At 44.2% G+C, this 16,833-nt stretch overlaps 1 protein-coding gene across 6 annotated transcripts in view; it reads right to left on the reverse strand.

Annotated features, from left to right (window-relative positions):
- DOCK6 (dedicator of cytokinesis 6) overlaps positions 1–5,221 on the reverse strand; it is a 245,972-nt gene extending 240,751 nt beyond the window's left edge. For 4 of the 6 annotated variants that reach the window (XM_077470301.1, XM_077470299.1, XM_077470298.1 and 1 more), the window contains exon 1: positions 5,060–5,220. In XM_077470301.1, coding sequence (XP_077326427.1) covers positions 5,060–5,100 — 41 coding nt within the window. In that variant the 5' untranslated portion in view covers positions 5,101–5,220. Of the gene's footprint in view, positions 1–5,059 lie in introns of all 6 variants that reach the window. The other 2 variants (XM_077470300.1, XM_077470296.1) reach the window with 1 other exon arrangement.
- Between the last annotated feature and the right edge of the window lie 11,612 nt (positions 5,222–16,833).

The raw sequence follows: 16,833 nt of genomic DNA on the forward strand, positions 1-16,833 counted from the left end.
AGCTCCTGAGTGTCTTATTACCCCTGTAATATCTTATTACAGTAACCCAGCTCCTGAGTGTCTTATTACCCCTGTAATATCTTATTACAGTAACCCAGCTCCTGAGTGTCTTATTACCCCTGTAATATGATATTACAGTAACCCAGCTCCTGAGTGTCTTATTACCCCTGTAATGTATTATTACAGTAACCCAGCTCCTGAGTGTCTTATTACCCCTGTAATATCTTATTACAGTAACCCAGCTCCTGAGTGTCTTATTACCCCTGTAATATCTTATTACAGTAACCCAGCTCCTGAGTGTCTTATTACCCCTGTAATATCTTATTACAGTAACCCAGCTCCTGAGTGTCTTATTACCCCTGTAATATCTTATTACAGTAACCCAGCTCCTGAGTGTCTTATTACCCCCGTAATATGATATTACAGTAACCCAGCTCCTGAGTGTCTTATTACCCCTGTAATGTATTATTACAGTAACCCAGCTCCTGAGTGTCTTATTACCCCTGTAATATGATATTACAGTAACCCAGCTCCTGAGTGTCTTATTACCCCTGTAATATGATATTACAGTAACCCAGCTCCTGAGTGTCTTATTACCCCTGTAATGTATTATTACAGTAACCCAGCTCCTGAGTGTCTTATTACCCCTGTAATATGATATTACAGTAACCCAGCTCCTGAGTGTCTTATTACCCCTGTAATGTATTATTACAGTAACCCAGCTCCTGAGTGTCTTATTACCCCTGTAATATGATATTACAGTAACCCAGATCCTGAGTGTCTTATTACCCCTGTAATATGATATTACAGTAACCCAGCTCCTGAGTGTCTTATTACCCCTGTAATATCTTATTACAGTAACCCAGCTCCTGAGTGTTCAAATACCCCATAACATCTTACTAAAGTAACACTGCACCTAAGTGTCTTATCACCCTGTAACTTATTATTACAGTAACCCGGCTCCTAAGTGTCTTAATGCCCTCTAACATCTCATTACAGTAAGCCAGGTCCTGAGTGTCTTATTATCCCTTAAACAACATATGACAGTGGCCCAGCTTCTAGCTGTCCTAGGATATACTTTAAATCGTATTACTGGTACTGAGCTCCTAATTGCCCTATTATCTCCCATATCTCTGCTACAGTTTGGAAACAGACAGGAGAGCCGTGTGCTCCGGTTGTGCCATCCAGCTGTCTGAACAGATGGCGAGACAGCGTGCAAGGATTTCAGATTAGTATGGGGGGGGGGGGGGGGACAATTTGAATGAATTATTGTAATGTTATACCACAGACAGGAGAAGACGGCAATGGGGGGGGGGGGGGGGATAAAGAACAAAAGAACTTTCCATCTGCATGTGTTTGAATTTAAATAAAATAATTAATAATGCTCCTTGGTTTCTTTGGGTTGCAGTCATTAGCCGGCTTATAAGAAATACTTGAGTAATGAAGGAGCGGGTATAACCACCCCCGTGTGTCCTTCACAGCTGGGCTCCTCTAATCTTTTCCTTTTGTCTTATTTTCTCTATACGCCCCCTTTGTGTATGTGTCTATATTGTTCTATCACCTCTATTATCAGGAGACTATACTACTTTCATACTTGTTATCACAATTTCGGCTGAAAGTTTCAACATTCCTTGTGAGAATACAACGGAGGTGCCAACACTTAACAATCATTGCCAGGCACACCTTGACGGTGAGGGTCAGAAGAATAAGGATTGTGGAATACCTAGCATGACTGGCACTGGGGGCTGTCCTATATAACATGACCATTGCAGTCATAATCATGATATGAAACAAATAATGATGGCCAGAAAAGAAAACTGTAGTGTTCGCTCACAATCATGGTCAGTTGAGAAGAGCCCCATTGTTAGTGGAAAATGCCCTTTACACTGGTGGCCAGTAAATTGCTGACATATAATGGTGGTCTGTGGAAAAGAGATACCTTAATTTGGCATCAGTGGAGAAGGATCTCCAAACATTGGTAGTCACTGGGAGAAGGGCCACCTTACTATGGTGGTCAGTAGGAGAAGGGCTCCACTGTACTGGTGGTCAGTGGGAAGAATTCTCCTCACACTGGTGGGAAGAATGCTCCTCACGCTGGTGGTCAGCGGGAAGAATGCTCCTCACGCTGGTGGTCAGCGGGAAGAATGCTCCTCACGCTGGTGGTCAGCGGGAAGAATGCTCCTCACGCTGGTGGTCAGCGGGAAGAATGCTCCTCACGCTGGTGGTCAGCGGGAAGAATGCTCCTCACGCTGGTGGTCAGCGGGAAGAATGCTCCTCACGCTGGTGGTCAGCGGGAAGAATGCTCCTCACGCTGGTGGTCAGCGGGAAGAATGCTCCTCACGCTGGTGGTCAGCGGGAAGAATGCTCCTCACGCTGGTGGTCAGCGGGAAGAATGCTCCTCACGCTGGTGGTCAGCGGGAAGAATGCTCCTCACGCTGGTGGTCAGCGGGAAGAATGCTCCTCACACTGGTGGTCAGCGGGAAGAATGCTCCTCACACTGGTGGTCAGCGGGAAGAATGCTCCTCACACTGGTGGTCAGCGGGAAGAATGCTCCTCACACTGGTGGTCAGTAGAAGAAGGGCCTCATTGTACAGGTAGTCAAATGAAAGAAAACACCTTGCATTGGTAGTCAGTGGGAAGAATGCTCTTTATAATGGTGAGCATTGAGAAGAATGATCCTTACACTGGCGTTCAGAGGAAAGAAGAATGCAGACTACACTGGTGGTCAGTAGAGGAAGGGTCTCGCTGTACGGGTAGTCAATAGGAAGAATGCTCTTTACAATGGTGGTCAAGAGGGAAGAATGCCCCTTACATTGGTAGTCAGTGAGAAGAAAGCTCCCTACATTGGTGGTCTGTGGGAAGAATGCTCCTTAAACTGGTGGTCTATAGGAAAAAATGCCCACCTTACTTTGGCAGTCAGTAGAGAGAATGGTGATCAGTGCCAAGAATGCCTCCTTATAGATTGCTTCTAATGGTTACTTATGAGAGAGGCAAGGAGTGCTCATCGCTTGAGGAACCTCCAGAAACCCGAGTGTTCCAAGAAACCCTGAATGAGAAAGGCTGCAGTACATCATATTTGGTAAATTTAACATTTTTAGAAACACTACACAATATGGTTTTAAGGAACATTAATAAAAGCACTGCGGGAAATGTGCCTGTTACCCCAATCCATTTGGACAGTAGCTTCCAATGACACAGCCCCATAACACACGTGCCTCTGGTATGTTGAGTCTCCAAAAAACCTTTCGATTGAGTTTTTCATGCATTACTGTTTTAACAAACATGCTGATTGAACGCACTATGCACCAACACATGAAAGTACATAAGCTCAATGCATGGCGCCAAGGGGGCCTATATTAGTGTGTGTTCAGCTTAACACAAAAAATGTGGATTTATTTTTAGATTTTCTTCTAGCATTTACAGCCCATGGGAAAGCACAAAGCCAAAAATGTAGACGTCACTGACATGTAAACTATTTTGTTTCACAACCAGGGTTCCTCCAGAAGTTGTCAGGGGTTTCCCAAACAATGTCCTACTCTAAGATATGTAAACAGTGACACCAATTATCTCTTTCGCTATTAGTAAGGGGGGCATTTTTCCTGTTTGCCACTAGCATAATGGAGGCCTTTCCTAACCTGGCTACTAATATATGGGGGCCCTTTTCCCACTAAACTCCAGTCTAAAGTGCCCTTCCCCCCCAATGTACCAGCACTGTAACGGGGTGCATCAAAGACCACCGACATCAATGGGGAGCTTCACCAACCACTGACATCAAGGGGGAGCTTCACCAACCACCGACATCAAGGGGGAGGTTCACTAGTGCCAGCATCAGGAGGCACCTCACTGAGCACCAATCTAAGGTGTCACCTCAATGACCCCAACTGGAAGTAGGCACCTCAATAACCAACCAGTCTAAGAGGGAACCTCACTGACCACCCATGTAAGGGGGGCATTTCAATGACCACCAGTCTAAGGGAGCAACTCATTGACCACCAATCTAAAAAGGCACCTCAATGACCACAGTCTAAGGAGACACCTCAATGACCACCATTGTAAGTAGGCACTTTACCGACCACCAGTCTAAGGGGGAACCTCACTGAGCACCAGTCTAAAGGGGCACCTCAATGACCTAGACTGTAAGTATGCACTTTACCGACCACCAGTCTAAGGAGGCACCTCAATGTACACCAATGTAAGGGGGCACCTCACATACCACCAATGTAAGGATCTACTTTTCAGCTAACCCTGCATGTAAACTCTCATTATTAGTACCTGCGCCATTTCATTATAATTACTAAAAAAAAAAATGTTGCCTTATAAAGCATAAAGTGTCAAGCACAACAAGTACTAAATGTTCCCTTTTCTGTATTCTCAGCTATAGTCATTGTTAGCGTAATGTATATATATCAGGAATGAGATCAGAGTATATAGATCAGGATATCAGTGTATATATATCGAGAATGAGATCAGTGTATATAGATCGGAAATGGGATCAGTGTATATAGATCAGGATATGAGTGTATAGATTGTGGATGAGATCAGTGTATATAGATCAGGAATGAGATCAGTGTATATAGATGAGGATATGAGTGTATAGAGATTGTGGATGAGATCATTGTATATAGATCGAGAATGAGATCAGGAGTATATAGATCAGGAGTATATAGATCAGGAATGAGATCAGTGTATAAAGATGAGGATATCAGTGTATAGAGATTGTGGGTGAGATCAGTGTATATAGATCAGCAATGAGATCAGGAGTATATAGATGAGGATATCAGTGTATAGAGATTGATGGCTGTAGGTAGAACATTCAGGAAGTGGATATTTGTGGGGACACTGCCATGGGTTGTCACCCTCCCAGGAAATCAGGACCTCTTCATAGGACTATGACCTGTCTATCTGCACTATTACACTACAATGAGGACCAGCTGCGCGCTGCTTTGTCCAGGGACGGACTCCATACAATGATTGGAATAATAATAATAAGACCTTGTGCAGCACACCTGTCCCCTCCCCCCACACCTGTCACCCCCCGGTCACGTGGTACTCGGCTCACCTGTTAATCTTCTGAGCGAAGGCTCGGCGCTCCGCTGCCATGGCCGCTATTCCAGCGCCGAACGTACCGGCTGGAGGGGACTGTCCGGAGCCCGGGAAACCAGCCCGACAGCGACACCTTCAGCCCGCCCCATGTCCGCCCACACTCCGCCCGGTCCGGTGCATGGAGCCAGAGCAAAGCTCTGGAGTGTCCATGTTCCCACCCACTGGCGGCATCTTGTGGTCATGTGGAGTACTGCAAGGCCTGCATGGTGCGGTTATCTGTGGTACTGCGATGTTATAGATTGGAGTGTACTCTGGTGGCACCGTGTGGTCATATTTAGTAGTACAATACTACTAATTCTAGAACAAAGGTTCCAAATCCAACACCAAAAAAAAGTAATACATCCCAGTTAACTAGTCCTTGGAGTGGTGACTGCATTTGTTTTCTTAGTTTACTTCCTCTTTTGCTTCTTTTTCACTTGGTATTCCTGAATATAACATACTCCCTGTTCTTCCTAGGTGTCTACTGATCTATGGAGGGCGCCATGATTGTCACCCCATGCTGCTTTCCTGATACAGACTATAGATATGTCCATATCTCTTCACCTCCATCACACCAGAGTCAGGGCAACTGGTAGAAGATAGCCAAGAAGAAGCAACATTCTTCACTGCAGCCCACAGGAAGTGACTGTCTCAGGGATTATCAGATTCTCATGAACTATGAGAATCTCCAAAAGTATGGGAATCTCCGGAATTACCAGAATCTCCAGAACTATGAGAATCTCCGAAACTATGGGAATCTCTGGAATTACCAGAATCTCCAGAACTATGAGAATCTCCGAAACTATCGGAATCCCTGGAATTACCAGAATCTCCAGAACTATGAGAATCTCCGGAATTACCAGAATCTCCGGAACTATGAGAATCTCCGAAACTATGAGAATCTCCAGAACTACCAGAATCTCCAGAACTATGAGAATCTCCGGAATTACCAGAATCTCCGGAACTATGAGAATCTCCAGAAATATCAGAATCTCCAGAACTATCAGAATCTCCGGAACTATGAGAATCTCCGAAACTATGAGAATCTCCAGAACTACCAGAATCTCCAGAACTATGAGAATCTCCGGAAAACATCCAGAATCTCCAGAACTATGAGAATCTCCAGAACTATCAGAATCTCCAGAACTATCAGAATCTCCGGAACTACCAGAATTTCCCGAACTTTCAGAATCTCCAGAACTATGAGAATCTCCAGAACTATCAGAATCTCTGGAACTACCAGAATTTCCTGAACTTTCAGAATCTCGAGAAATATGAGAATCTCCGGAACTATCAAAATCTCTGGAACTACCAGAATTTCCTGAACTTTCAGAATCTCCAGAACCATGAGAATTTCCAGAACTATCAAAATCTCCGGAACTACAAGAATTTCCTGAACTTTCAGAATCTCCAGAACTATGGGAATCTCTGGAACTACGAGAATTTCCTGAACTTTCAGAATCTTCAGAGATATGAGAACCTCCAGAACTATCACAATCTCTGGAACTACCAGAATCGCTAAACTATCAGAATCTCCGGGAACTGTCAGAATGTCCGGAACTACCAGAATTTCCTGAATTTTCAGAATCTCCGGAACTATCAAAATCTCCGGAACTACAAGAATTTCCTGAACTTTCAGAGTCTCCAAAACCATGAGAATCTCTGGAACTACCAGATTCTCCAAACTATCAGAACCCCCGGAACTGTCAGAATGTCCGGAACTATCAAAATCTCCGGGACTACAAGAATTTCCTGAACTTTCAGAGTCTCCAGAACTATCAGAATCTCAGTAACTACCAGAATTTCCTGAACTTTCAGAATCTCCAGAACTATCAGAATCTCTGGAACTACCAGAATTTCCTGAACTTTCACAATCTCCAGAACTATGAGAATCTCAAAAACTATCAAAATCTCCGGAACTACCAGAAAAAATGTAGATGTAAACGTGGCCCATAGGAAACCACGTTAAATGACCTGTAGTGGGATCATGCAAAAAGCACCAAAAAAATGCATATGGTGTGAACCAGGCCTAAGGAGGGGCAGAACTAAGGTATGCTGTAAATGATAACTGTCACAGTTGCTTGTGCTCTCAACTGCATTGTCATCTAATGGCTGGTGTCATAACTGATCACATGTACAGCACATAACAACTGCTAAGATGTCAGCTTCCTTGGATGTAAAGGATAGAAGGGCTTAGTTATACTTTAAAGCGGAACTTCAGTCATTTTTTAATCTTTCCATCTATTAAAGCGGGAGTCCGCCGGGACTCCGCGTTTTTTTTTTTTTTTTAAAAGCCAGCAGCTACAAATACTGCAGCTGCTGACTTTTAAAATCGTGACACTTACCTGTCCAGCGCGCCCGCGATGTCGGCACCCGAAGCCGATCTGTAGATCGTCTGTCGTGTGCTGCTGCCGCCATCTTGGGTATGGGAATCAGGAAATGGAGCCTTTCGGCTTCATTTCCCGGTTCCCTACTGCGCATGCGCGAATCGCGCTGCGCAATAAGGACGGTCCCCGCTGCCTCTGGGATCTGTGTGTTTCCCAGCAGGCAGCGGGGCACTTTTGGAAAGGGGCGGGCACTTGCGGAAAGGGGCGTAATCTACGCCCCTTTCCGCAGAGAGCTATCCCGGAAGTGGGTGCAGAATACCTGTACTGTACAGGTATCTGCACCCCCCTCCCCCCTGCAAGGTGCCAATTGTGGCGCCGGAGGGGGGGAGGGTTCCGATGAGCGGAGGTCCACTTTAGGGTGGACCTCCGCTTTAAATCTTCTGCCCTTGTTGTTTTAACTTTGTATAGTAAAACGTTTTTTTTTTCTGACAGTAAATACCCTATACAGCCCACTTCCTGTTTCTTTTTTTTTCCAATTTCTTTATTTATTTATTTTTTCCCTTTCCATAGGTAAGCAAAAACAGAGTTTTACATAAACAATCTAAGAGTCATATATCGAGTTTCCATATTCATACATAATAAACAGAAATAGCATAACAGTTCATTTCATTCTGTTCGCTTCTTACTCCCCTTATAGTGTAATATATAAAACCACAAAGAGAACACGCAAGGTTGGTGGAAATATATATAACATATCGGGACAGTAACATAGAAACTTCTCTCTCAGTCCCACATACCCCATGTCTGATCCTAGGTTGGTACTGTTCCCAATCAGATTAGAGTTGTATTGTTATCTCCTTTTTACTCATCTACCCCTCTTACTATTTTCCCCCCTATTCTTCAACCAAATATTCTTCAAAAAATAAAATAAAAAAATAAAAAGGGGGGGCGAACCAAGCCAGAGAGAGGGGGAGGGGGGGGGAGAGGGGGAGTTCTCATCTCCTTCCTCAGAGTCTCCCCCCCCACCCCCCTAAACTGCATCGATCCGTCTCCTTCCATCCCCCGAGGAGATATAGAGGTTCCATGGTGTCCATATTTCCAAATAAGTTTTCCTTCTTTTCCTAGCTGTCCATATTAGGTCTTCCATCCTGTTCACCTCCTCGACTTTCTTCAACCACATGCTCACACTGGGAGGTTGTATTTGTTTCCACCTAAGTGTTATACATGACTTGGCTGTATTTACCAAGTGACACATGATGGAGTTCCCACCTATATTCCCTGAGGTCTCTGACAAATTCAAGAGGAATACTGCTGGATCCTCCCGTATCTCTACTTCACTGAATTTTTGAACGATCTCTCGTACATCTTTCCAGTATTTCTTAATTTTTGGACATGACCAAAATATGTGTAAGAAATTTCCCACTTCTTTCTGGCACCTCCAACACTTATTTGATATATGAGGGAAATATTTTTGAAGTTTTTCTGGTGTTCTGTACCACTGTGCAATAATTTTATAATTAGTTTCCTGTAATTTTGTGCAAGTTGCTGTTTTAAAAATTGATTGTATCATCTTTTTCTTCTGCTCCTCAGAGAAAATCCTTCCTAGGTCTATTTCCCACTTCCGAAAGAAGGGTAACTGAAAATTTTCTACGGGTTTAATCAGTAACGCATACATTTTCGAGATTACATGCGTAATTGGTTCCTTTTCCGTACAGAGTTTCTCAAATGGCATATAGTCTCGGTCTAGTAACTCTGGCTCTATCTCTGTTCTTAAAAAGTGTCCTAATTGTGCCGCCTGCCAGAAATCTAATTGAAAGGGACCTTTTCTATCTGTCATCTCCTGCATTGTTGGCCATTTACCTTTTTTCACGAAATGCGAGGCTTGATATATTCCTTTTTTAATCAGCTTATCAAAAGGTCCTTTCTGTATGCCTGGTATAAATCGGGGATTGCCCAATATAGGAACTAGAGGGGAGTTCTGTGTCGATATCTTATTCTTAGCTAGGAGATGGTAGCATATCTGTAATGTGGGTCCTATTGTAGGGTGAAGCTTCGTATCTAAGGTCAAATTTCTGTAGCACCAAGGTGCTCTATGTAGTAGCTCCCTACATTGTGCTTGCTCTAATTTTACCCATATTTTCTGATCTCCATGTCGACACCAGTCTAGTAATCTACCTAGATGTATTGCCTGGTAATATTTATATATGTCTGGTGTTGCTAATCCCCCGTATTGCTTTGGTAATGTTAATAATGTCCTCCGTATCCTTGGTTGTTTGTCTGCCCAGATAAATTTCATAAATAATGTTTGTATAGTTCTGAAGAATTTTCTTGGTATTAACATTGGAATTGCCTGTAGGAGGTACAGGAGTTTTGGCAAAATATTCATCTTAATTATATTATTTCTTCCAAACCAGGAATATATTCCCCTGTGCCATCTCTCCAGGCATCCTCGTACCATCTTCAATGCTGGTGCAAAATTTAATTCATATATCTTATTGAGGTCTGTTGCGATCGTTATTCCCAAGTATTTCAAACCATAGTCCGTCCAATTAAATTTATAATCTAATTTTATTAGTCTCATCATTTTCTCTGGGACTGCTATCATTAAGGCTTCTGACTTGGAGCAGTTTATTTTAAAGTAGGATAGTGTACTGTATGTCTCGATTTCCTTACATAGATTTGGGAGCGAGATTATCAGGTTCGTCACTGTAAAAAGCATATCATCTGCATATGCTGCAACTTTATTATGGGTATCTCCTATAATTATTCCTTGGATATCCCTGTTGAGCCTTACTCTGCATAAAAGTGGTTCGAGGGTCAACGCAAATAACAAAGGGGACAATGGACATCCCTGTCTGGTCCCATTTGTTATTGGGAAAGGTGTAGATACCACTCCATTTACTCTTACTTGAGCTGTAGGTTTTCCATACAAGCTTGTTATCCAGCCCATCATTTTCCCTCCTAGCTTTATATGTCGAGTACCGAGAACATAAACCCCCACCCCACCCGATCAAAAGCTTTTTCTGCATCTGTTCCCAGAAATATACAGGGAGTCTCGGTAGAGTTAACTGTATGTATTAGGTTTAAGGCCTTAATAGTATTGTCCCTTGATTCTCTTGTTGGGACAAATCCCACTTGATCTTGATGAATCAAAGAGGGCAAATACTGTTGTATCCTCAAGGCTAGTAGTTTGCTAAATATTTTCAAATCTGCGTTCAGTAAGGATATTGGCCTATAGCTTCCACATTGTTTCGGGTCTTTACCTTCCTTCTGTATCACTGTGATTGTAGCTTTAAGTGTATCTGAGTGGAAAGTCGATATGTCTCCTATTTCATTAAACAATTTAACCATATGTGGACCTAATTCCGGCATAAACGTCTTATAATATTGGGCTGTTAGTCCATCTGGACCAGGTGCTTTCCCACTTTTTATCTGTTTTATTGTGTTTTGTACTTCTTCTAGTGTGATTGGGGATTCCATCTCCTCCCGTGCAGCACCTGTCAGAGTCGGCATTTCACTTGAACTTATGTATTCATTTATCTTAGCTTGATCTGATGCCCTCAAGTTCAGGTTATACAATGAGGAGTAGAAATCGCCAAACACACCAGCGATCTGTTCTGGCATCCGTTCTTCCTCCCCATCTTTTTTTCTAATTATAGGTATATGTGTCTTGGTTTGTATTTCCCGTAATGCTCTCGCTAGTTGTTTTCCGCATTTTTTGCCGGATTCATAGCTACACTTACGTCCTATCTGAATTGCCATTTTAGCTCTGTACTGTAGTAAATCTGTAACTTGCCTACGTATACTTATTAATTCTTGTTCAACTTCTAAGTTCTGGGCGTGTTTATGTTGTGCTTCTAGATGTTGCATTTTTACTAATAATTCTGTTAAAGTGGGGTACCCCCTAAAAAAAAAAAATTAAAAGTCAGCAGCTACAAATACTGCAGCTGCTGGCTTTTAATAATCGGACACTTACCTGTCCCGGGTTCCAGCGATGCGGGGGAACGAAGCCCCCCCCTCGCTCCCCGCTCCGCTCGCGGCGCCGTCATGCATACTGTGGGCACCCGGCTGTGGCTTCACAGCCGGGCACCCACTGCGCATGCGCGAGCGGCGCAGGGCGCCGTGATACGCCGTACAGTCACCTGGGACACGTGACAGGTCCCAGGTGAATGTGCGGCGCGAGGGGAAGTGATGTCACCAGCCCGGGCAATGAAGAAGGCAGACTACGAGGGACCCCCTAGCAACCGGTATTTAGAGGTGAGTAAAAATTTTTTTTTTTGCCAATTATTTTTTTTTGATTTTTTTAAAGAATTTTAAGTAGTTTTATTTTTTGGGGGGCAACTCCACTTTAACTTAGTTTCTCTTTCCTTCTTAATCCTTGCTCCATGCTTAATTAATACTCCTCTGATTACTGCCTTGTGCGTTTCCCAGATTGTACCCGAGGAACTTTCTGGGCCTTCGTTCTCCTGAAAGAAGAATTTTATCTCCTTTCTAATATCCTCCAGGACTAAGGGATCCTGAAGGAGGCTCTCATTAAGTTTCCACATCCTAGAGGTTAAATGTTTTTTCCCTGTTAAGTTATATTTTAAAAAAATTGGAGCATGATCTGACCAAGTAATTAGGCCAATAGTGGCTTCCTTAACTGAGGGTAATTGTTTATGCGGAATAAAAAACATATCTATTCGTGAGTACACTCTATGCGGATTGGAGAAAAAAGAGTAATCTCTTTCCTTGGGGTGTAATAATCGCCATATATCTGCCAGTTTTGTTTCTGTTAATGCCTGAGCTATCCTCTTTCTTGTTTTAGGTGTCACTGACGATGTCCCTGATGAGGTGTCTTCACTGGGGATTAATGGGATATTAAGGTCTCCCCCCATAATCAACTGTCCTTCTTCAAATTCCATAAGTTTATCAAGTATCTCTTTAACAAAGAGGTCTTGTTGTATATTGGGGGCATAATATGTTGCTAATGTAACTCCTACCCCTCCCATCGTCCCCTTTACAAAGAGATACCTTCCCTTTGCATCTATCATGGAATCCTTATGATTCCATGCTACTGTTTTTGATATCATGATGGTAACTCCCTTAGTTTTGGAAATCGGGTTAAGTGCATGGTAAACCGTTGGATATCCCGTAGACCTCAGCAGAGAAAGATTGTTTTCTCTGAAATGTGTTTCTTGGATAAACGCTACATCTATTTTCAGTCTCTTTAAATCATGGAATAACATTCGTCTTTTTTCCGGGACGTTCAGTCCCTTTACATTCAGGGACATTATTTTTAAAGTCTCCAAATCTCCTCGGGGAAATAGGCAGAGACAAACAAAGGTGCAAAAAAAAAAGGGGGGGGGAGAGCCCCCTCTAGCCCCACCACCTCCCTCCCTCCCGTCTAGTCTACTACTCCCTCCCTCCCTCCCCCACTACCAATCCCTGGGTCGACCGTTTACCAACGGTCTCCCCACGAATTCTAAAGCTCTACTGCTTTTAACCACTCAATTTCCGGACCCTCCGGATTATGAGTGTTTACCTAATGGGGTTTTGTGGTTGTGCCTGGCTGCTCCTGTGCGAGCTTCCCCCGTGCCCTCCCCTACCAGTCTTTTATAATATCATGTTTTCTACTATCACCTGTTACTTCTCTACACAGATTGTGTCTACTCCAACATGGCTCTTTGAGAGAGGGGGGGGTAAAAAAAAAAAAAAAAAAAAGGGAAAGGGAAGGAGACAAAAGCCATAATATAGGCAAAGTTAATTATGTCTGTCCATTCCCATCTACGTATATACTTTTACATGTATACTCTTATACCCTTGCACATACATATATGGGCGCACACATCCACAGCTGCGCCTGTGTTTGCAGATTCAAACATGTTCCCCCCTCTATATTTATCCAAAGTTTAAGCCTCCCCTGCATATATAATTTATATCGATCTCTTCCCTTCCCATTTTCCATGTCTCCTCTCCGTTTCTCTCCTCTTTCCTCCAAGAGCCATATTGTGTATTGACATTGTTCCAAAAAGATACATTAATACAATAAAGCAACAATACAATATAATACCTTACATTCCTCATCCCCAAAAAAAAAAAAAAGAAAAAAAAAAAAAAGGGGGGGGGGGGGGATGGAGCCGGAGGTCAAATCTTATAAAGTTATTTTATTCATCCTTAGGTTCAGGTAGGGGGGTCTGGTCCCAATCCATAAGCCCTCTGTTTCCCCCAGGTCCCTAGCTCTGTGCTTTATTTTATTAGTGATAATATTAAAGGTTACTGATATTAGTGTTTAGTGATTCACCGTATTAATTAGTTAAAAAAAAAAAAAAAAACCCACAGTTTCTTGTGTACTAGTTCTGTGTTCTCTCACCCCCTACTCATTGTCCCTCTTTATCCCGCCCTCTCATCCCTCATAAGTCTAAACCATTGCCTGTGCACCATCATTCACATTTACATTTACTGACCCTCCACATCCATTACCCCCCCCCCCCCCGCCCCCCGAGAAAAACAGACATGTATTAAACAAACATTTATGTATTATATTAAATCCCCCCCTCCTCCCTGCACATCTAGTGAAAAAAAAAGGAAAGACCACTGCAACCTCTATCATCCCATTCCCCCCTTCTTTATCTCTCTTTATCCCTAGTGAATTATAATACTCTCTTAAGTGACCACCTCTTCTAGGAACCTAGGTCCTAGGAACCTAGGTCATGTAAATCCCCCCCAGGGACCCGAACCCTCCCCCCTTTATAATAATTATCTAATCTTATTTGTATATTTTATCTTAGACTCTCCCCCCCCTCCCGTCCCAGATGTTCCTTTTCTTATTACCACAGCAAGAGGGTATTTCCATCTGTATGTATGTCCCTCCCGCCGTACACAGTCCAAGACAGTGCGCAACTGTGCTCTGCGCTGTAATGTGGCCCGGGATAAGTCAGGTAGGAGCTTCACTACTGAACCCTCTATCTCAATATTACCAGCCACCCATGCCTTCCTCAGCAGAGTCTCCTTATGCACATATCTATGGAGGCGGCAAATTATATCCCTGGGCCTTTGCGGGTCTGCTGGTTTAGGCCCTAGCGCCCTGTGTACTCTGTCCAAGTCCATGTTGGGCGGGACATTCCCCTCTAAAATCATGTGAAAAATGCTCATTACCTTCTCCTGTAAGTCCTCCTGCTCAGCGACTTCTGGGACGCCTCGGAGCCTCAAGTTGCAGCGGCGACTACGATCTTCAAGTTCCTCGATCTGGAGCTGCATCTCCACCAACATCTCACCTTGCTCTTTGCTCTCCCTTTCCACTCTCTCCATTTTTCCTTCAAATGAGGATACTCTTACCTCCCCCGCTATCAAGCGGTCGGAAATGACCTGGATCTCAGTGTGTACTTGCTGAATCTCAGCACGGTGTGTCTCCTCCACTCTCTTAATGAGAGCCTCTATATCGGCTTTCGTTGGTAGAGCCTGAATTAAGCTCTTCAGATCCTCCGCTTCCGATCGTATACTACGAGGGGTGACTCCTCCGCTTTCCTCTTTGCCGTTCCCGGCCCCGGTTAAGCTTTCCATCTCTCCCCTATTCATCCACGCACTCGCCTCCGCTTCCGATCGCTTAACACGAAGGGTAGCTCCTTCGTTTTCCTCTCGGCCGTTCACTACCTCGGTTGAGCTTTCCGTCTCCCCCTTATTCGCTCGCACGCTCACCTCCACTTCCGATCGTTTAGTGCGAGGGGTAGCTCCTTCGTTTTCCTCTCTGCCGCTCCCAGCCTCGGTTGAGCTTTTCGTCTCCCCCCTGTTTGTCCGAGCTCTCGCCACCTCGCGGGGTTTAGCTACGTCCGTAGTCTCCGCGATGTGCCTGGCAGCTGACATCCGCCTCGGGGAGAAATACTGCTGTATAGCGGGTTGTGTGGCACTACACCCTGCAGCTCTGCGCGAGGTTTTCGTTTCTCTCTGTCTAGGAGCGCTCATTCCGGGATCCTCAGGTGCAAATCACCTATGACTGGCGGTTCAGGTAGGAGCACAGACTCTGCACGCCCTCACTCAGCCATGCTCAGATCACTCCCTCCGCAATCCACTTCCTGTTTCTTATCTGGTCATTAGCCTAGGCTTATGACATCATGCACAGCTCTCTCTCACTCTTATGGTAGTTTGCCAGGCAGGGAGCGGGGATGAGTCATAAGAGGGCCAATGAGAGCTGCACAGCTGGAGGGGTGCCTCTGTGTGTCTGTGTAAATCCAGGAAGTGCACAGGCATCAGCTTCAGCTGCCCACAGTTAAAATGGTTGCAGCCAGACTCAGTGGAGGGAGATTTCTGCAGCATATTTGGCAAATACAGAATCCCAGTATATATACAATAACATGCAAAGTGGTTGGAGGGAAGCTTCAGAATGGCAAAAATGTTTTTATTACAAATTATGTAAGCAGACTGCAGTTCCTCTTTAATCTATACAGCAAGCCCTGTGTCCCCCCCCCCCCCCCGGGGTCCCCTTGGATCCTATACCAGACTGGGCATGCAGCTTGGGGATTAAGCCCCACCTCTCCCATGATTAAACCACACCCCATTATTAAAATGTCAGAACCTGCACCGCCCACTGAACTTCTGGCAATTCAACCAGTATATACATTTTCTGCAGCAGGTAACACAGAGCAGAGGACGTCACCCAAAGGTTACCCCAGAGGTGGTAAGGCCTGACATGGGGGAACATGCTTACTTACTCTGTTGCATCCTCACTGTACCACTTTTGTGTAGCGTGGTGTCATGGTGTAACAGGAAATTGTAGTTACCAGGGTAACGCCAATAGACAGCTCTAATTATGACTATAAGGCCTGGTTACCTGAGCTCCAGATACATCCTGCTGCAACTGAGGGTCTTGCCAACTGCGGTACACAGGATATCTGTATGGCAGTCAAGAGTGTGCAATCTGTCAGGTGTTTTTTCGTTTGCTGTCTTCCTGTCCCAGTGACACCCATACTGGCTCATTTCCTGTCCTAGTGTCACTGGGGGAGGATGTCTTTGAATATGTAATAACGTATCTACATCGTATATTTATCTTTATAGGTACTGTGGTCTTCAGCCATTAGATAAATGTCCAAAAACCCATATCTCCCAACTTTTTGAGATGGGAATGAGGGACACCTATCAGCAAAAGTATACAGGCATAAAACACACCCCTTGTTATACCCCCTTAACCACTTACGGATCGCCCGCCGCAGTTTTACGTGAGTACTTTGAAGAGGAATATCGTTATTATGCTCTCCGCCGCTTACTGGAGCTGTCGGCAGTGGCGGAGGAAATTGGATCTTCTCTCTTGTGTGGTATGAAGACGAGTGAGGGGAAGATGGCCCCCCCCTGTCTCCATATCAATGCAGGGTGTAAGCGACATCAAAACGTCACTTCCGCCCATAGCTCTTAAAGGCCCATTTTTTTTCTATTTTTTTTTTAATGACAAATT

Source organism: Lithobates pipiens, unplaced genomic scaffold (assembly GCF_037356315.1).
Source record: "Lithobates pipiens isolate NorthernLeopardFrog02 unplaced genomic scaffold, aLitPip1_a1.2 Scaffold_8, whole genome shotgun sequence".
Taxonomy (NCBI): Eukaryota; Metazoa; Chordata; class Amphibia; order Anura; family Ranidae; genus Lithobates; species Lithobates pipiens.